The sequence below is a fragment of the Amblyomma maculatum genome, chromosome 1 (assembly GCF_055883805.1).
Source record: "Amblyomma maculatum isolate TAMU_Amacu chromosome 1, ASM5588380v1, whole genome shotgun sequence".
Lineage (NCBI taxonomy): Eukaryota > Metazoa > Arthropoda > Arachnida > Ixodida > Ixodidae > Amblyomma > Amblyomma maculatum.
The window spans coordinates 55,673,587-55,694,770 of record NC_139344.1 but is presented as its reverse complement, the minus strand read 5'-3'; the positions used below and the strand labels follow the sequence as shown (position 1 = coordinate 55,694,770).

The window sequence follows — 21,184 nt, the reverse complement described above, 5'->3', positions numbered from 1 at the left end:
TAATAGCTACCCTGCTGTGCACTTTCCAAGATATGTTCAGAACAAGACACAGAGCAAAACTGACAATAAAAAAAAACTAAAACAGGCATTGTGGGACACCACAAAAAAAAAAAAATGAGACTGCGAAAAAAAAAAAAAATCTAAACCAGTGCCATTTTCAAGTAGGCTTGGCTAGTTTACAGGCTTTAAACGTCTCAGTGCAACTCAGACTATGAGGAGTGTAGTCGTAGAGGAGGGCTCCGGATATTTGCTAACTTGAACCAAGGGTTACAAAATACAATATTAGAGGGAGGCCAGGGAAACCAATTGCATACAACTGCCAGCTGCCTTGCGTGCCACAGGTATTTTTTTGTTTTGCAATTACTTAATCAGCTAATTAGTTAATTTTTCTGATTTGCTAAATATCGACTTTAGAATAATGTGAATTGGAAAGTTGGAGAGAACATTCAGAAACCCCCATTTCAACAACTGCGATAATGAAAGCGTCACATGTATCTTTTTTTGTCGGCTGAAAAGAAAGCTCGCAAAATACAAATAAAATCACGTGACAAGCGCATTAACGCAACACGATTGCGGTACTCTCAATCATGGTTTGAGTGAACGATATCAGCGGCGGCCCTGTCTCTTCCACCCCATTATAGCGGCAGGCCGATATGCCTGAAGTGGTTTCTTCGCCCGCATCAGCCAGCTGGAGCAGGTGATGGTGCAAATAGCAGCGAGCGCGGTGAGCTCACTCCAACCATCGCCTAAATGTCAGGCTGCCGTTACAACGAGACCGTCGAATTACGGCCGCAGCTGATTTCGTTCCCTCAAACCACAACTGAGAGCACAATTGTGGTGCTCAAATGTGCTAGTCACGTGGTATTATTTGTATTTCACGGGCTTTCTTTGAGCCTGGAAAAAAAAAAGATACACGTGAGACTTTATCGCAATTAATGGAATGGGGGTTTCTGAAGGTGCTCTCCAACTTTCCAATTCACAATTTTGGTCTAAGGTGAATATTTAGTAAGTTAGAAAAAGTAACATAATTAGCTAAACAAGTAATTGGGAAAAAAAAATAGCCTGTGGTGCACAAGGTGGCTGGCAGTTGTACGCAACTGGTTTCGTGGTCTAACTCAAATCTTTTATTTTTTAACCACTGGTTCAAGTTAGCTGGGACACCCGGTATACAGTCGAACCCGGATATATCGAATTTTGGTTATATCAAACTCACGGAATATCCCCTTGAAAATCCCATGTAAAAATATAGGAAAGCCGGGTCATATATCGAACTCAATTTCACCAGTCGTTCGATATATCGAACTCTGCACCACGCACTCAAAAGTGTGCCTTCCCCAAAGACGATCGCATCACCCTCAGCCGTTTGCCGCGTGATGTTTTCAAGCCACGAGCGGAAGGAATGAGAGGGCACAATTCGGCGACAGCTGGTCTAGGGCAGCGCCATGCCCATTCCCCAAAGGCGCATCTGCGGTTATCGTTTCCCGCGAGCCAGCACGTGACATTTGCAAGCCGTGTGCACGAATGAACCAGAGAAAACTGTTGGGAACGAGAGGGGAAAAATGCGATAGAGCGAAGCGCAAGGGTGTGCCCATTCTTTTGCCGAGCTATCTCTCTCCTTCCTCGCTCCCGGCCTTCGTTCGCAATAGCACGTGCTACGCATGCGCCAAGCCAGCTCAGCCCGTTTTCAGACAGAACGTCGGACACTTTCTCCAGCGTGGGTTGTGAACCCTCTGCGCGCGGCGGCTGACGTGGCTATGGCGCCTGTGGAAGCGGCAGATATCTTCTTCTTCTTCTTTTCTTTTTTTGCGAGAGTCATCCATTTTTATAGTTGTGCTGTACGCGCGGTGTAACGTAAGATATGGTGGCTGCGGACGTTAAGAAGCGGCAGTTGTGTGTTGTTTTTTTTTTTTTCGGGAGTCGTTGATCCTTGCATATATGAATCAACAAAAGCACGCGGTCAGCTGTGATCACGACACCGGCTTTTAGCATTTTTCACTTCAAACAGTTTTTGCAGCTAATGGTTTTGTGGCAGTGGACTATGCCCACCCCAAGCACGACGTGATAAATCGAACCAGGCTTGTGCAATCGAGCCATCACGGGCACTCTGCCAAGTTCGCTCCTCGCCACCGCAGGAGCTAGGAAAAGATAAACGCGTCATGACGTTATCGCTGTGCAGCATCTTGGCACCCTGCCAAGAAATGAGCTGTGGATGAGACGACCGAAAGGGAATGGCGCGCGTCATGGACATGCAAGCAAAAACACTCGTGATTTCTGCCGCAGCCGACACAGAAACCTTGCTTTGAGAGCTGCCGGGATGGCTTGAGTGGCGAGAGGGACGCAGTTCCAACAAGTTGGAAATTTTTTGCTCTGTCGCTGCCACTTGTCGCTGAGATCGCTCAATCACTTGCATGTGAGCGAACTGGCCTTAATGCTTTTTTTTTTTTTTTCAAAAAATTCTCGGGTGCAAAAGTGGAGGGTGGGTTCATTATGCGAGTGGGTTGACTACGCGACAAATACGGTATCATTTTTTCACATCGTAAGTGCCGTCACAAGCCGATTTCTGTATATCGAATTATCGAACTATTTAGCGATCCCCTTCGAGTTCAATATATCTGGGTTCGACTGTGTATACAATATATCATAATAAAATTAAAAATAGAGAGGAAACATACCGGTCGTGCAAGGAGCCTTTCAAGCATTTCAAATACTGTTAAATCACCGAGGCGACTCCTTTTTTCTGGTTTTGACTCCAGTAAAACTTGAAGCCATTCCTCAAGATCCTTTTTGAAAGTACTGTGCCAGGAAGAAACCAAATGCAAGAATAATATGAAGGCAACAATATTTCAACAGAAAAGTAATGCTTTCAAGAACTAATGCTTTTCTATGACTTAATCTTAGCACCAGAGAAACTGAAATACTGCTCATGGCGTTGAAAAATAGGTTAATAAGTGTATACAAAAACATTCTACCACTCCTTGTGTTCTACACTGAATGGGTCCACAGCAGCAGCTGTCAAATGCAAACAGCCACTGCTCAAGAGAAGCAGAAAGGCTTGTATTCAGCACCCCATAAGCACTACACAGCACAGATGGAGATTTTGCTCATGTTTCAATATGCACAACTTACACTAACAAACAACATTAAAAAATTCATCAAATGTGGCAACTAACAATTACCATGCAAGCAAACGATGTTTGCTCCAGTTATTTTGATAACAAAATCAGAAAGCCTAAAATACAGGTCCCATCTACTTTGGGAACCCTATACAGTCAACGACCGATTTTTCGGACCCTCTAGGGAATTCAAAAACGTCCGAAAATTCAGGCAGTCCGAAAAAATGAATGTATGCAAAAAAGGCACTTTTTTTCTTTTTTTTCTCGTATCTAGAGGGTCAAGGGCGAAGCACCACGCTTCCGAAACACTGCCACAGCATCTGAGAAGTGGCTAAGAAAAGAGGCACTCAAAAGCTCTGTATGCAGCAGACTGCCGGTTTATTATGAATGTGTCGTCAGGGCAGCCGGTGTTATTGCTGCAGTGGCTTGAAGAACTGGCTGATCGTCGTTTGGACGGCGTTCCGCTTGCATGCGATCATATTCTCCTCGATCTGAGCAAGGGTCATATCAGCACTGTAGACGGATGAAAGCGTCAACAACGCTCGCGTGAACTCGGCGCTCGTAGGCAGCGCGGGCGTTGGCTCCTCATTTTCAACATCGGAGTCCTCTGAATCCTCCACAACCTGACGGACTATTTCTTCCTCAGTTAGTTCTGCGCAGAAGTCGAGCTCGTTGTCCGCGTCAACAAACTGCTCAAAAGTTATTTCCGTGGGTATGGAAACACCAGCAGAGCGGAGGTCGTTGATCACGTCGTCCATGGGCGGGCACACGTCAATCGCGTCGGTGCTTTCAGGACAGTCCACTGCCTCTGTGGCGAGTACGAAGCCCGCGTGGCGAAAACAGTTGCGAATCGTGTCTTGCCTCGTGTCTTGAATCGTGTCGATCGGCCGCTCATTACTTGCTTGATAATCGCGGCTTTCTTCTCCATCGTTAACCGACGGTACTGCTTTCTGCGCTTCGATGCCATCGGCGAGAACGACGAAGACGGAGTGGAGGCCATCGCAGGCAAGCGAAATCCTCAAGTTCAGAACAGTGGAGTTTCTTGACGAACGTCGAAGCACCTAGGCCTAGCGTCGCAGAGCACACTTCACTATAGTGCCTAGAATATACTATTCTAGGCACTATAACTTCACACAACAGCGGAACAACACACCACGCTAGTCAAAATGCGCAACGAAACGACGCCGCCGCCGCTGGCCGCCGCGGCGCCTCCGAAAATTGGCGCTGGTGAACATAGCCAGTGTGGCCAAACCAAATCGGTGTGTGACCGCTAGATTCGGCTAGTTTGGCTCAAAGTTGTGATATGCTTCGGCTGCAAGTCGATTTCCTTCGCAAGAGCGCTGCGCGAGGTGCCAAAGGACCTTCGAGGACCTTCCGAGGCGTCAAAAAGTCCGAAAAATTGGACGGCGGGGTGTTCGAGCGTCCGAAATTACAGATGTTTTTATACATTGATTTTATGGGGCTCGTGGCGGTGCCGCGAAGATGTCCGAAATATCGGGCATGTCCGAAAATTCGGGCGTCCGAAAAATCAGTCGTTGACTGTATAGAGGACCCCAAAGCTCATGGTGCCATTTAACGTCGTAACACCAGAGGGAGTGCAAGCCACTTACTTTAAACCACCAGCCATAACTTCAATCAGCTCACTGCACTGTTAGAACAAGCTCCTGACATCACTACAGAGGACTAGAATAAGAATAATAATTTTATTAACAAATCTGCAAGTTCAATTCTAGAAATATAATATTAATAAAGTAAGAATTAATTGCGTTGCATTATATATGCTTTCGCAGTATTTTGAACACTCAAGTGACACTCACTCACCCGGTTAGGCAAGTTTCCACAGGCAAAGTCTTCCAGTAGACTCTCTCTCCAGTGAGTTCTATGTCTCCCCGTATATCACCACTCTTCTTGTTGTGCACCAGAGGAATCCTGGAGAATTAACACTGGTCAGCATGTATAAACCAGTCATTCAAACACGCTGTAATAGTAACTATACAGAAACAGCAATAGTAAAACTATCTGCCCAAATGTATATAGACTGTTTCAGCAAAGGTGAACCAGAATTTCTAAAAATATGTCTTTTAGGTTATCTAAATGGCTCCTGCAGCATTGCAATACCAGTGTTGGCAGACATTTAAAAAAGAAAAGATATGTAACATGGCCATATACCGTATCACTGAGGTTTAGCGGACAGACAAGAACTAGGTGTAGGGTTCCTTGTTAGTAAGCCTATAGCTGGTAGCATAGATGAGTTCTATAGCAATAACGAAAGGTTTGGCAGGCATCGTAATTAAGCTTAATAAGTGGTATAAACTGAAGGTTGTACAGGCCTATGTGCCTACATGTAGTGATGATGACCAGGCAGTGAAATGCTTCCATGGAGATGTAGAACCAACAATGACAAAAGTAAATATACAGTATGCTATACTGATGGGCAACTTCAATGCCAAGGTAGGCGAAAAGAAGGCTGAAGACAAGGCAGTGGGTGACCATGTGTCACGAGAGAAAATGAAAAGAGGGATGAGTAAAATACTGGACCTAAGGAAAGGCACGTTAATTGGCACGTGGCACTTGAGAGAAAGAGAAGAGGGAAGAAAAGAGAGTGCAGTGGTATTGTTGGGAGATGGAGAAGACGATGATGAAGCCGAAAATGAGACGGAAGAAGAAGAAGAAAATGAAGTGGACATATAAAAGAAGTGGTGGTGACTTGGACAAGGGAGAAATGCTCTAGGTGCACACGTTGGTGCATGGCTGTCAGCTGGTGAAGGAAGTGCTGGTTCGTGAGGCCTACCGACCAGGGTGGTCCCCACCGGCTGATGCCCAAGTCTCGTAAATCACGACGCTGACCCCGTCTTTGGAACGCGGGCCTTGTGTCAATGCCTCTGGAACCCACACTCGGCCAGCGGCTGTTGCTACGAGGACGCTCCAACGCCAAAATCCAGCTAAAGCGACGTGGCAGCATCGACTCCCCTCAACGCTCCTCTTGTGGAACAGCGGCATCTCCTGAGACGAGGTAACACCTGGGTTTTTGTCCATACGCAGCGTCCGAGATAACGTGAGAATCACACGCATTTGGTGATAGGACGGTATAAGTATGACTTTGTGGATCATGTGTGAGAACCATTAGTATGGTAGGACTGCAGTGCTTTTTTTGGTGTATGTGTATTGTGCTGTTTTGTTTGTTGTTCGGTCATGCATAAAGTGTGGCATCTAGAGCTTCCCCTTCGAAGCCTTCTCTCTGCTTTTTAAGTTTGCACGCACACAGAGCGCTTACCATTCTACACCATAAGCAGATTTGTGTGCAACACTATGGCACTGGCTCTAGGAATAGCAGGGGGAGTTATTAGTTGAGTTCGCAGAACGCAATAACCCACAAATCATGAATACCTTCTTTAGCGAATAGAAAAACCTGAAGTGGATATGGGAAAGCCCCAATGGAGGGATTTAAAATGGAACCGACCTCTTATTGCGTTCTAACCCAGGCACTGCATAGAATGTAAAGGTAGGGGTGTGCAAATACTGAAATTTTTGAATACGAATCAAATAGGGAAAAAAACATTCCTTTGAATATCAAACCGAATATTGAATAAATTCCCGGTCTTAAAAATTACGCTATGTGTGGATAAAAACTTTGTACCTTTCCTTGCGTTCTACACTAAATGGGTCAACAGTTCTACAGTACAATGGATTTTGTGCGAAACTCTGTATACCATTTTTTAAGGCAAAAGCCTTTATAGGCTCATGAATGTGGACAGGATTTTGTGCATCCATGAAGGGTGTCACTGTCATTGCCAAGAAATGAATTGATTGACGAGTAAAAGAATGGTTGTATGAGGTAGAGGGTGAAAAAGCGTGTCTGCGTGAAAAATTTTGTTGATGTGATATAATTAGTTATTAGAGCCAAAAAAGTCAATTCTACATCAAAATAGCCAAGGAAGTCGATATAGCGTGCAGACTTCAAAACAGCCATGGATGTCAAAATTGTGAAAAAAAAAAACTGCAAAAATGTTGTAAAGCTTTAATGTCAGGCCTCGTCTTTGAGTTACAACATCGAAAACAGTGTCAAGAGTAAAAGAGGAAAAAAGTAGTAAAAGAGAAAAGGGAGCAAAACATAATTAAAAAAAAAAGAAGAAAAAAAGTGAGAAGAGTAAAAAAGACAAAAGAGGGGGGGAAAATAAGCAAACGAATGCAAAGAGTCTGAGGAAAGGCTTTCGCCTTACCGTACTTAAGAGAGCTCAAGCGCCTCCAACAAATTTTTTGTACAGGAAGGACCCGAATGAAACTAAGTGGAGCTGTCATACTGCTGCTGAATACAGTGAACTCTCCTTAATTCAATTTTTAAGGGATGCGAAAAAATGTTCGAATTAGCCCAAAGCTTGAATTATCAAATGGGCCTGAAAAAACTGCCAAAAACCGTTTTATGATCATAGTAACTACAACAATTTTATCTCATGAACAGCTGCACAATGGCTGTCTGCATTTGAGATGAAACCGAAGTGAGAATGACATTTTCCCCCAGTTTCGCCAAGTGCACACGCTGTCGGGAAGGACCCGCTCTACAAAAGGGCCCCGTCGCACTGCTCAGTCGACACGGTTAAGCATTGTGGTGAAGCGCAAAGTGCGGTGAAACTGCAGTGAATTCAAGAATTTCGGTGTACAGTGAAAGCTCGTTAATTCACAACTCGTTAATTCGAAATTTTGGATAATTCGAAATAGTCATCGTGGTCCGGTCCGCAGTGCATAGAAGTCTATGCGCGTAACAGCTCGTTAATTCACTCAAAAATTGGCGCCGCCACCCATAATTCGAACTGCGCGCCGCCAAGCGGCGCTGTTAAAAATCATCGTTGGAAGCTTTCACGGCAGAACGATAGATGGCACAACCATCGGGGCGCCGCTAGGGTGCTGGAACAAGTACTAAACAGTCTTTCCTGCCGCGACTCCTTCGAGGAACGACGTTTTAGTGTTATCGACCACGGTTTCGTGTTGCATTTCGTGAGCCCTCGTTTTGCACGCCGCTTGTTGTGAGCTTGTGTCCGCGAGATGTGTTCGCGTGGGAAATACTGTGCCAAGACGGTGAAGGAGAAAGTGGCTATTTTACGCGAGGTGGATGAACGGAAGGCCAGCAAAGTGGAAATCGCGAAAAAGCACGGGATTCCACCAAGCACGTTGTCGACGTACGTCCGAAATAGGAAGGCCATCGAGGATGCCTATGAAGCCGAAGATTTCGCCAGCAACAGAAAAAGGCTTCAGTTAGCCAAGTATCCGGAAATTGAGACCGCTGTGATCACGTGGGTGAAAGAAATGAGAAGCGCTGACATTCCACTGAGCGGCCCAATTATCATGGCGAAGGCGGCCGATTTCGCCCTGCGCTTGAATGTGGAAGATTTTGTCGCCTCCGAAGGATGGTTTCACCGCTTTAGAGACAGACATAATCTTGTCTTCCGGGTGTTGTCTGGAGAAGCCAAAGAAGTGGATGCAGAAACTTGTGCCACGTGGCGAAGCGGTGCTCTGCAGCAGTACTTAGAAAGCTACTCGGCACATGATATATTCAATGCTGATGAGACGGCTTTGTTTTATAAGCTCCAGCCCGACAGAACAGTAACATTTAAAGGGGACAGCTGCGCTGGCGGCAAGCGAAGCAAAGAGCGGATTACTGTTCTGGTCACCGCTAATATGACCGGGACGGAGAAGGTCCCTCTTTTTGTTGTCGGCAAGGCACATAAGCCTAGATGTTTCAAGAACATTAGGACGCTGCCGACGGAATACTCCGCCAACAGCAAGGCGTGGATGACGGGCGAATTGTTTAAAAAATGGCTCTTGAAATTCGATCGGAGGATGGAGCTAGGGAAGCGTCAAGTTCTCCTCATTGTGGATAACTGCTCGGCACACAAAGTCGACGCCGAGCTGAAAGCCACAAGGCTCGTCTTTTTGCCCGCCAACACGACTGCGGCCTTGCAGCCGATGGATCAGGGGGTGATCAGAAACATCAAATGTTTCTATAGGCGCCACATGATCGAGCGCATGACTTTGTGCACTGGAAACCAGAAGACCAGCACCATCACATTGCTCACAGCAATGCACATGTTGGTGCGTGCATGGGAGCAGGTCACGCCGTCCACAATTGCAAACTGCTTCCACCACTGTGGCTTTGCTGCCGGAAGTATGAAAGAAAGTGGCGACGATGGGAGTCCGGAGCCTCTGCCTGCGGCTGTGCGCGCTGTGCTGCAGGACGTCAGTTTTGATGATTACGTTGGAGTAGACAGCGATGCAGCAGTGTGCGGTGCCCTAAGTGATGAGGACATTGTCGCTGAAATTGTTGGGGAGCAGTCTGTCCCAGAAGAGGCAGAAGACGAGGACGACGACGAGGAGCAAGAGCCCGTGCGTCCATCCGCGGCAGAAGTTATGGGAGCGCTGAATGTCGCGCACCTTTTCTTCAGCTTTGAAGAGGGGGAAGAAGACTCCCTGCGTTGCATTCGCATGCTAGAAGACCGAGTGAGTACGGTAGCCCTCAGAGAGAAGAAGCAGAAGATGATAACAGACTTTTTTGCTAAATAAATGTTTTTCGTGCCCTCCGGGCATCAAACGCCTTCATTTTTGCTCACTTTCATTAGTTCGAATTTTGGTTAATTCGAACTGGCCTGGCGGCCCCGTGGAATTTGAATTAACGAGCTTTTACTGTATTGAGTAGTTTTTGAATATTCAGAAAATTTCCAATATCAGTTTCTCAAATTAAATACAAATCAAATACAAATCAAATACAAATCAAATAACCAACATATTCGATTCGAATTCGAAATCTTGAATATTCACACACTCCTATATAGAGATAATTGGAAAGGTGCAATGCAGTGACCACAGGATAGTAGGGTCTCGTATGAGGCTACATTTGAAGACTGAACGGAATAGACTAGTAAGAAAGAAATCTATCAACAAATTAGCGGTGAGAGGGATGATGGAATAATTCAGGATCGCTCTGCAGAACAAATATTCAGTTTTCACCAAGGAGGATGACCTTAGTATTGTCACAAATATCCAAAATAGAGACAGCTCAGCTGAGCCCCTGTGGTCCATGCTCGCAGAACCCAACTGCGTAAGCTCCTTCTTTCTCTACAAGCTAGTAAGCCAGGTGGTATTATTCCCTTCCCTCAAAAAAAAAAAAAAAAAAAATCCCGTGCAATAATTGCAGATTTATCATAACTGAGTGCAGAGTTGAAGTAGGCAGTAGGATAGTTAGACAGGACACCAGTAAACAATCCAAGCACACCAAAGATCTGATTAAGAAACGCCAAAGCATGAAACCCTCTAACACAACCGACAGGCTAGAACTAGCAGAGCTATCGTAGCTAATCAACAGATGTAAAGTGTTCAACAAAAGGAAGCACAATGTGGAGAGAATTAAGCATGCTCTAAAGAACGGTGGTAACCTGAAAGTACCTGAAAGTGTCTGAGTGGAAGCTAGGCATAGGCAAAAAACTAGGGGGGTTCAACTCTGCTGAACCGAATGTCGTGCGATAGCTCTGTTGATATAAGACACAATGTTAGTTTCCATGCTTATTGCATTGATTTCTTTCACGCTTTAATGATTACGACACAGCCTTATACATGAAACTGCCACAGTTTTTATGTTTATTTGTAAAATTGCAAATTGGTCTAGAGGAAAGGAAAGGCACAGTATCCTCCCTTCCCTTATAGCACGGCTCAAGTGTCCACCCAGACATGTGACAAATACTGCACCTTTCATTCACAGGGTACATGCTGCTGCTATGCGATGGATTCACACTGTTGCCGTGGTGACCGCTGTTTGTTTACAATTTGCAGAAACACGGCCTTGGTACAAATGAGTATTAGAGCGAATGCTCTAAAATCAGATATGTGTGCTAAGGGACAAGGCGGGCAATGTCATTACTAATATGTATAAGATAGCCAAAGTAGCTGAGGAGTTCTATACTGATCTATACCTAGCCAAAGTAATCAGGATGATAATGAGATGCCAGTAATGAAGAACGAGGTTAAAGAAGCTTTAGAAGCTAGAAAAACAGAGAAAGCAGCTGGAGAGGATTAGGTAACTGCAGGTTTGTTTAAGAATGGTGGGGATATCGTGTTAGAAAAACTGGCCAGCCTGTATACACAATGCTTCAGGAGAGCGATGGTGCCGGAATCTTGAAAAAACGATAGCGTTACCTTAATCCATAAGAAAGAGGGCACTAAGGAATAAAAAAATTACAGACCGATCAGCTTACTAGCAATTACGTACAAGGTATTTGCTAAGATAATCGTTAATAAAATACGGCAACTTTAAACTTCATCAACCAAAGGATCAGGAATATCCAAACTATCAACCAAGTGATAGAAAAATAATTGGATATAATCAGCCCCCATAAATAACATTCATTGATTATGAAAAAGCATTTGACAACTAAGTCAAAACCTCAGTAGTCTTGCAGGTATTACGAAATCAGAGTGTAGACGAGCCATATGTGAAAGTAATGTAAGATATCTATAGTGGCTGCACAGCAACCATAGTTCTGCATAAAGAAAGTAATAAAATTCCCATAAAGAAAGTTATTAGGCAATGAGACACTGTCTCCCCAGTACTATTCCCCGCATGCTTAGAGGAAGTATTCAAAGATCTGGAATGGGAGCAGTTCGGGATAAGAGTTGATGAAGAATATCTTGGTAATCTGTGATCCGCTAATGAGATTGTCTCGTAAAATAACTCTGGACATGAAGCGCAAGGGATGATTAATGAGCTAGACATGCAAAGCAGAAAGGCAGCTCTAAATTTTAATATGCAGAAGATTAAAGTAATGTTAAGCAGCCTTGGAAAGGAACAGCAGTTTACAATAGGTAGCAAAGCACTGGAAGTGGTAATGGAATATGTGTACTTAGAACAGGTAGTAGCCACAAATCTGGACCATGAAAGGGAAGTAACTAGGAGAATCAGATTGGGATGGAGCGTATTTGAAAGTACTAACAGATGACTAGTACCTTACTAGAATCCAGCATATAATAGTTGTCTCTTACCAGTACTCACTTATGGGGCAGAACTATGGAATAGAAAATGGTAGGGATGTCATTAAAAGATAGGAAGCATGCAAAGTGGGCCAGGGAAATAACTCCTGCGATGATGATGGTGACGCATTGGGACTTGAGGAATTTTTATATGCCGACGATACAGTCGCTACAGATGAAGAGCTGACAGACGAGGCTATCGTCGCAGCAGTCACTGGTGCGGAGAACGGTCAAAGTAGAGACAACGAACCGGAACCTGTGCAGGTTGCATTTCACAAAGAGGCTTTGAGAATGATAGACTCCCTGCGGGACTTTGTTTTTGCTAAGAACCTTCCACTGCACGATGTTCAGCAGTTGGATACCCTGCAGAAAGATGTTGTCCAGGTTGCCGTGAAACAGACAATGCTTACGGATTACAGGTTTCATCCCACTACGAAATAAGAAGTGCAAGCTATCTCGTTCTCATTAAATGTGTAGTTTATAATGTTTTCTTCGTTGTTTTGGCCTAAACTGGTTATAACAATGGCACTTCAATATTGTTATGAGTGGGTTTGACTGTAGTTGCTTACAAAGCGTATGCGAGCAAAGATCGCAGACTCCTTTACTGGGAGATAAATTTGCAGTCCCGTGGGGCTCTTTTTTTCGAGGTAAAAATTTTTGTTGTTGGTTGTCATATGTGCTAGTGGCATAGACTGTTTCTGCAGCCTGCAATTTCATTTTCAGCACATTTATGCTTTGCCAATATGATACCACATTAGGTTACTGAATGATGTTACATAATATAATCTAATGCATCGAATTAGGTGGCCGAGAAATGCCTCACTTAATGTTCCTGATTTAATGAAAAGGTTTGTGGCGCCTCTCAACTTTGTTAAATCGGGTTTTAATTGTATTTAAAATTAGGTAAACAGTCTACTAGTTAGCATAATTCATCTGATTTCTGGTGCCACCAACTCTGTTATCACAAAGCTGCAAGAGCCTTCTCAATATTTTAAAAAGCCTACACTTATAAATTCTGGTTCAAAATCACTGAAACTACCGTTAACATTGTAACAGTATGAAATGCAACGTACAAGCATACACACATGTGCACACACGCTCGTTCTCCCTCACACTCCCAAATTTGAAAAAGCAACCTCTGCACCTACCAATGTGCAGGTGAGGAAGTAGGAGAAAATGGGCGTTGTCCCGTGATGACCTCATAGGCGAGAATTCCCAGGCTCCAGAGATCCACAGCCCTAGTGTACGGCTTCTTCTCAAAGAGCTCGGGTGCCTGGCAAAATAGAACAAAGTTTGTCAGCACAGGCTTTGAGAAAGTTTCACTGTGAGTTAGGCTCATGTTTCTAGGCAATGAGAAAGCGCCTGCCTTTTGATGTAGGCAAACTGCAGTAATGCCACTCTGCTAAAAGTAAACATCAGTGTACTCAAGAGGAATCGCTGCAATACCATGCTCTCTAAAAATGCAGTGAAGTGCTGCCAAATCAAGTCCCGCTGACTGTCTTTAAGGTGGCGCCTTCATTTCCCACTCAGGCTACAGCCGACTCCAGCCCATTTTTTCCGAGGCAATCCAGAAATATCACTCATGTCTATAAAACATTCAGGCCTTATGAACATAACTGGCCACAAATTTCATTGCTAGTCTCGAGTTGCGCTAGTGGAAAATAATGAATCTAAGAACATATGAAAAAAAAAAATAAGTGAACCATTACACTAAAAGGTGTGTTGCTGCATCTATGAATTAGATGTCTTTTTCTTTTTTTTTTAAGAACGACATTTAGTGCTTTTAATGCTTCAGGGAATCAGATGTCTTTTCTCAGCATTCCGTTAGCCCACAAGTTTTTGACAGATATAGCCATTTGCTCAGTGCACCAGTTGGGGACGAGGCTTGCAAGGACAAATCTGTTCTGCAATTAAAGGTCACATTCACAGGCTCTTGAAATACAAGTTCAAAAAAAGTGTACAAAGGACTAGTCTATTCAGTACTACAATATTAATCTTCACTCTACAAAAGCCAAGCTTTTTCTCAAATCTCTCTAGTTCCTTTGCACACATATTAACATAGCATTTTTTTTTTTTCTGCCACAGACCACAGTGGCCGAAGGAAAACCTAGTGCATCTAGCAGGAAAGGCAAAAATACCAGCAAAGATGCTTGAACTAAGCTACTACTAGTATCACCTAGGAGATATGCTGCTAGTAAAGACACCATGATCCCTGCTACAGTACCTATAGAGTTATACAGCCAATCCCGGACATACCAAACTTGAAAGGGATCGCAAAATATTTGATATACTGATAATTATATATATAAAACATGTCAACAGAGAAGCTCCTCTGTAACCCAAAAGCGTGAATACAATGTCCACATGCTAGGGATGCGCTTCGTGCTGGCATAGTGGCAGCCCACTGCTCGCTGCGAGTGCACTGACCCATGTAATGCATGTGCACCGAGCAGCACCGAGCACAAGGCATTGAAATGTGGGCTGCTCTAGGTGCACCCTCACATGGGCAGATTGAAGCTTCAGAGATCACCTCTCGCACTGCACACCAAATGTGTCGTTGGAGTTGGAGCTCGCATCAAAGCAGCAGTGGACGGTGCCTTGGGAAAAGCCATCACTGATCACAAGAGGCCCAATCCCCTTACTGGTACATTATAAATGCAAAAACAACTCAATTAAGATCAGGCAGAGTGGACTTTTGTGTCGCCTTCGGCAGTGAAGTAGACCACGCGAAAGCCATCGCAAGCCTTTGTTACCCTATGCTGGCTTCCCTGCGTGACAAACAGTGCCCCGAACGCTTGCTCCCCCAGATAACAGCAGTATTGTGCTCAAAACAAGCGCACCAAACTGAAGGCCACTTTCAAGCGGGGTTGACGTTCACCTCATCAAGCGGTTTAGCAGCGTCAGTGCTATCACGTGGTGCCCAAGGAAGCCCAGCCAACCTGACTCCATGACCGCAAAGTTATCGTGGGAGTATAATCAGAAGCGCTCCTTGCACAAGCACAGAGTGCAGTTCAATATGCCGGATGCTCCGTCAGCGGGAGTTCTACAAACACAAACAACACTGCCATACTTTTGCATAGGATTTCCAATGGGATATTCAGGCCGTTCAATATAAGTGATGATTTGATATACCCGGGTTTGACTGTCTACCTACAGCGGGGATACCCAAGATACTGCATTTACTCAAGAATAGGCCAACCTCTTTATGAAAAATTGCACTCACGAAATTTCATGATCAGCCAATATGCAAATTCCAGCCTGTGCAAGGTGCAAACCCAGACATGAACGCACAAAAGGAATGAAAAATGACACCAACGAGCCTTCACAGAGGCAGCTGCTGCCTTTGTTACATTGCAAACTTTTTGCACACCCCTTTTTCTTTTGTAAGAAATTGTTAGATAAGGCCAATACAAAGGTAAGAATGTATTGCCATGTGCTATCACTGCATCCAGGACACATAATAAGGCATCATTGTAAAGAAGAAACCTTTTGCAATTGGTCAGTCATAATATATTTTTTTTTTTTTTTGCCCCGCTGCGGTGGTGCAGTGGTTAGGACGCTCGACTGCTGTGCCCAAGAATGAGGGATCATATCTCGGCCACAGCAGCTGCAAGGCGCCCGTGTGTTTTGCGAAATTTCCGGAGCCCTCCACTACAGCGTCTCTCATAGCCTGGGTCGCTTTGGGAAGTTGAACCCCATAAACCAAACCAACCAACCACCCTATGTCGAGTCATGCCTCCCAATCATAGGGCCATGGAATTGCTTGGCAGCATTTAACTCAGCCATCATTTTATGCATAAGTAGTCACCAATCTGGGAAAATAGCAGCAGCAGCAGCAGCTCTCTGGCGATCAGTTGTTTGTGGCACCGCTGCAGCTCCAACATGTGATGTGCTGTGCCACCTGGACTTGTGCGTTCACAGGTGAGAGCATCCAGTGGTCAATAAATGCAGCACCTCTCTCTCTCTCTCTCTCTCTGTTTTTGTTTATTTTCCTAATCCCAAAGTTAGGGATCCCATATGGCATATTTACCAATATGCACATAAACGTGAAGGAAGTAGTCACAGAAAACAAGTATAAGGGATTTTGTTTTTCCAAATGTGTTCAGATAAAAACTTATCAAAGTCTTATGACCATTTTTTTGTTTTCAATTAAATTTTTAAATGCAATAGGGAAATGCATCGACATAAGGGAATGAACCTTAGTTTGCAAGATGTGCAGTAGTTTTTCCACACAAGAGAAAAATCGTATAACACAAGAGGTGAAAAATGACGATTCTGCTATTTCAAAAAGTTGCCACTTTGGAGCCCAGCTGCGTGCACACCGAAATTGTGTGGTACAAATGTTTTGGTTTGCTTTGGTTTCGTGAAGTTTCAACATCCCAAAGTGACTCAGGCTATGAGTGACGCCGTAGTGGAGGGCTCAGGAAATTTGGACCACCAAGGTTTCTTTAACGTGCACTGAAATCACACAGCACATCGGCACCCAGCGTTTTGCTTCCATTGAAAAGAGACCACCGCAGCCGAGATTCGATCCCGTATCTCTGGGCATAGTAGTCAAGCACCCTAACCAATGCACCACCACCGCAGGGTTACATGATTTTTTGCTCATTAAACATAATCAACTTTTACTTCTAGAAAAGCTTCAAAAAATGCTTTTTCTTGTCACAGTTTCTTTAGGAAAAAATCGCAAACATTGCCCCAGAAGCGACGCAATGAAAGAAGATAAATTTGGAGCTGTACAATTTGGCACGATGCAACGAGGTGTAGCTACTGAATATTTTTCTCTGCATTATTCACATTATGTTCTTCATTTCAGGCAAAATTTGCAGCTGTAGACATATAGGTTATTTATCCACATCACTTCAATATCAGCCAAAATTTAAAAAAATCAATTCAAAATGAACCACACTGATTCCAATTTCCAGAAATCCCTGATTTGGTGCCTCAGATGCTGTTCTACATAGCCAATTGAATCTACTACTGACCAAATATACAGTGGTGTATTCCTTTATCAACGAGGAAATCAGCAGTACAACTGAATAGCCCAAATAGATAATTATACAGCACACTTGTGGTTTCCGAAATATATTGGACCAACGATTACACTAGGATGCCAAAGTAGCGCTCACCAGATACTGCAGGGTTCCAACAAATGAGTTGCACAGACTGCTCTGGTCGAACTCCTTTGCATAGCCAAGGTCAATGATCTTGTAGACAGTCTGGGAGAACAAAAAATTAGTTGCGGTCTAACAGCAACAGCGGAAGCTTCTTTTGCCTGCTACAATATTCCCCCTATCACGCCCAATCAGTGTAAGGTGCTACATTATTGGGGATACTTAAGCTCATCCTTTAAGAGTATGATGCGAGAGCTCGTCGTCATCTTCTTCTGCTCCTCAGCTGTTCAATGTCAAGCGTGGCCTCCGCCGGACCACACGACGGCTCGAAACTTGGCGCAGTATTGCTCTTGCAATAAAAAACAAGTGAAAGAGTTAAAGCTAAGCTAGCTGATGCACGTTTGACAAAGGAGCCAGCCAGAAATAAATAGAAGCACACGCCATGAGACTGTGTGCGCACCCCCTGTGACTCCATCCTTATTTTTAAAGCTCGTTTCTTTTTTTTTTTATTGAAACACATTGAATTATTAAAATAAAATCATTCAGACAGCGTCCAAAACATATCTATATGTGAACAATGCAACCATGAACACAAATACGGTCAAACTCACTTGTTGCAACAATAGTGAAGTGCCAAGGAAGTCATAACCAATAATTGTTATTACCGGGCTATGCCAGAAAAAAAAAAAAAAAGGTAAACTTCAGAGCATCTAATGGCAGGAAAGTAGCACACAACATTGACTTTTCTGCAGGAAAAAAACCTGTATCAGTCAGCTCTGACTGGTTCACGACATATTTAGTTCGCCTCTCCCTGCAGGGTGCACAAAAGCCAACTGCCGGAAATTTAGCAAAATAAAGTCCGGGAGGGGCTTTATCATTTCAAGACATTGTTTGCATGAGGCTCCTGTTCATTATCGCTATCAGCCCAGGTGACAGCTTAGAGGATAGCCTTGGTGGAGAAATCTTAATTTTTTTCGCAAATTTATCAACAGCATGCAACAATTCTTTAAGTCTTGGCACACCACAGACATCATTACATCAATGGGAGCTTCGCAAATCTTCGCATCACTGGTATTCCAAATGAAGCCCACTTTCGCAAAGCAATTCTTAACCATGAAATCCAAAGACCTTGCAGGACCGAGGGAACAACGACAGCGGAAAAGAAAACCGTGCTCACAAGGTTCATGCATCTCAGTGACTGATGGGGTTACGTATGACGCACAGGGCCAATGCAGCGATGCGTCGTCACCAGCACCCCAGAACATTTTCTATAAGACACAGCCCCAGAAACTTCAATAAGACTTCCTAAAGGAGATTTTAGAAAGCCTCAGCCTTTTCTCCCTTCCTCCACTGGTACACCTTGTAAGCGTCCCCAGCGTGAACATTTGTATGCATGGTCACGTGGGCTTCTCACTTTCACAACACACGGTAGATCTGTCGATCTGCTCTGCCAGCTCGTCATGCGCGCTTTCGCACAGTGAGCCCAAATCTTGTTAATTCGACCATCACTAATGCAAAAATTCATTTAATTTGAACTATGAGCGCGATCACAGAAAATGCCCATGTAAGTTTATGGCGTAGGCCGCTTGTTAATTGGGACAAGGATGGGCCCGCACTGGTTAATTTAGATGGAGCATTGAGTCGAAGTACAACCCGTGCAGCCAGTGATCACCAAAATAGCCCTCCCAGTGCCTGAACTGCATAGAACTGTGGTGCCTGCACATTTTGTGCGCACTATGGCAGGCACAACGACAATCAGAAGTTCACTATTTCCGAAATGAAGCTCCAGTTGCATAGTTTCGGTTGCGCTTTCCTTAACTTCATGCCACCCCGAAGCTGCGACCGGACACGATCATTGGCCATTTGCAGACTTTCAGACACCTGTTGGCGCATCACTGTTCTTTTATTTTCATTCCGAGATGGCGTCACATCATTCTAAACCCAATACACATAACCCATGCTTGCACTCACATGCTGCTTCCAGTACACTCAAACTGCGCGCTGGTCACATGCAACTTCGCAGCACACCACGCTTCGTCATAATGACTCCCTGCATAGATAGTGCGGTCAAGTATCCTCAAAACGCAACAAGGCCGTTTTGAGAAGAGCAACTGCAACTGCGCCGCACTGTGAAAAAGATAGCGCAGGGCTTTATGATTTTGGGATAATTCTTCAACATTCCCGATAGTAGGAGCAAACAAACCACTTCACCTAACAGGCAAAAAACGTTTTCACTTGGATCTAATCTCAAATGCCAACAATCTCCATGCAGGTGTTCATCAGATTAATAAAATTACTGCAACATAAATGGTTTTGAGTAGCTTTTGCAGGCCCATTTGATAATCTGAACTTCTGGTTACTTCAAACATTTCTTTCTGATCCCCTGGGGCCGAATTAATGAGAGTTTACTGTATAACCAATAGTGTACCATGGTAGCATTGGTAAAAGCAGTTTATTTACCATACAAAACATGGGAAACTCATGGTGCAACGGTAGTCCATTGTTATAAGCAATATATTATTCTAAGCGGTATTGTTATCAGTGCGTTTGACTGTAAATGCAAGAATGGAACAAAAATGCTGCGAGCCTTCCATGGATCTTCTTTCATTTGTACATACCATCGTCAGCGTCCCGCGGCTTCAGCACGCGCCTGGGTTCGCCATCGGATTAAATGCTAGATACGGCATACCTTGCCGTCTCGACCTGGCCTTCTTTCACAAGTGGTGGAAGTGAAACTTGATCCCCTTGTTGCCTTGTGCCCTGCCTCTCGCTGGAGCTATGTTCCGGTCGCCATTTGGCAACTGCCACCATCGTCACATCAACCGGGACCAGTCCCAATCCAGCCGGACCCTCTACCTTGGCTGCACCACCGCCTCCAACTGTGCCCACATGACAACACGACCTGCCACTGTTCACTGGTCGTCACAATGAAGGCGTGAATGACTGGCTCGACACCTATGAATGCTGCAGTGCCTACAACCGGTGGGATGATGCTTTAAAATTCCTCAACGTTTCTTTCTACCTCATTGAGGTCGCCAGGAACTGGTTCATCAACCGCGAGCCCCACACCAGTAACTGGCCCACCTTCAAACAGCAGTTCCAACAGTACTTCGCCGACCCGGCTCTTCGGATTGAGATCGCCAAGAACAAGCTCGCTTCCCGCCTTCAAGGTCCCGATGAGTCATATGCGTCTTACATAAAGGCCGTGCTTGCACTCTGCCGGCGTATGAGCCCCACAATGCCGGAACCTGAACGCGTACACCACGTCTTGAAAGGAATCAATTCTGTGGCTTTTAACACCCCAGTTGCCCAGAATCCTTCATGTGTTGATTCCATTATTACGACCTGCCAGCGCCTCGATCAGCTGCAGTCCTCCCAATTACAGCCCGGGTTCGCTACTGCCAGATCTCTGCTGACCTCGATCTACGAAACATGATTTGAACGATCATCCGTGAGGAGCTCCAAGCCCTCAGCCCTTTCGCCAGCAGATCATTCTTCTAAGCCTTCTAATGACGCCGGCCTCCATTAAAGAGGACTTGGCAACTATCAACCACCCTGTCGCACCTGACCCTCCTGCACCTTGCCCAGCGCCGACTTACGCTCACGTCACTGCCTCCAATCCTCCTTTTGTTCCCCCATCCCGACAAGCACTGCCCTACAACCACATGAATGCCATGGCGACGGCTCAACCTATGCCACCATATTACGCACATTGGCGCCCCTCCCTACTAGTGTGGTACTATTCTGGAATTCGAGGACATATATCCTGCTTCTGTCGTCGCCTTCAGAACAAGCGCCGTGGTTACGCCACCTTCGAAAGTGGCATACCTTCATATTATCAGCGTCGGCCTATTCCCAGCCCACCTCGCCGATCCTCTCCACCGCCGGTATCCTCGTCTGAATCAAGTGGGCCCATGCATCCCAACGCCGGTCACCTTCCCCATA

The 21,184-nt window shown here is 44.8% G+C and overlaps 1 protein-coding gene across 2 annotated transcripts in view; it reads right to left on the bottom strand.

Annotated features, from left to right (window-relative positions):
• Positions 1–21,184, bottom strand: part of LOC146202407 (inhibitor of nuclear factor kappa-B kinase subunit alpha-like) — a 101,317-nt gene that overhangs the window by 56,338 nt on the left and 23,795 nt on the right. For both annotated transcript variants that reach the window (XR_014703698.1, XM_084588157.1), the window contains exons 4-7: positions 17,255–17,344; positions 13,274–13,398; positions 4,935–5,042; positions 2,673–2,793 (exon numbers count right to left, since the gene is read on the bottom strand). Coding sequence is in view for 1 of the 2 variants with exons in the window: in XM_084588157.1 (XP_084444283.1) it covers positions 2,673–2,793; positions 4,935–5,042; positions 13,274–13,398; positions 17,255–17,344 (444 nt within the window). In the remaining variant the exon portion in view is untranslated. The remainder of the gene's footprint in view (positions 1–2,672; positions 2,794–4,934; positions 5,043–13,273; positions 13,399–17,254; positions 17,345–21,184) is intronic.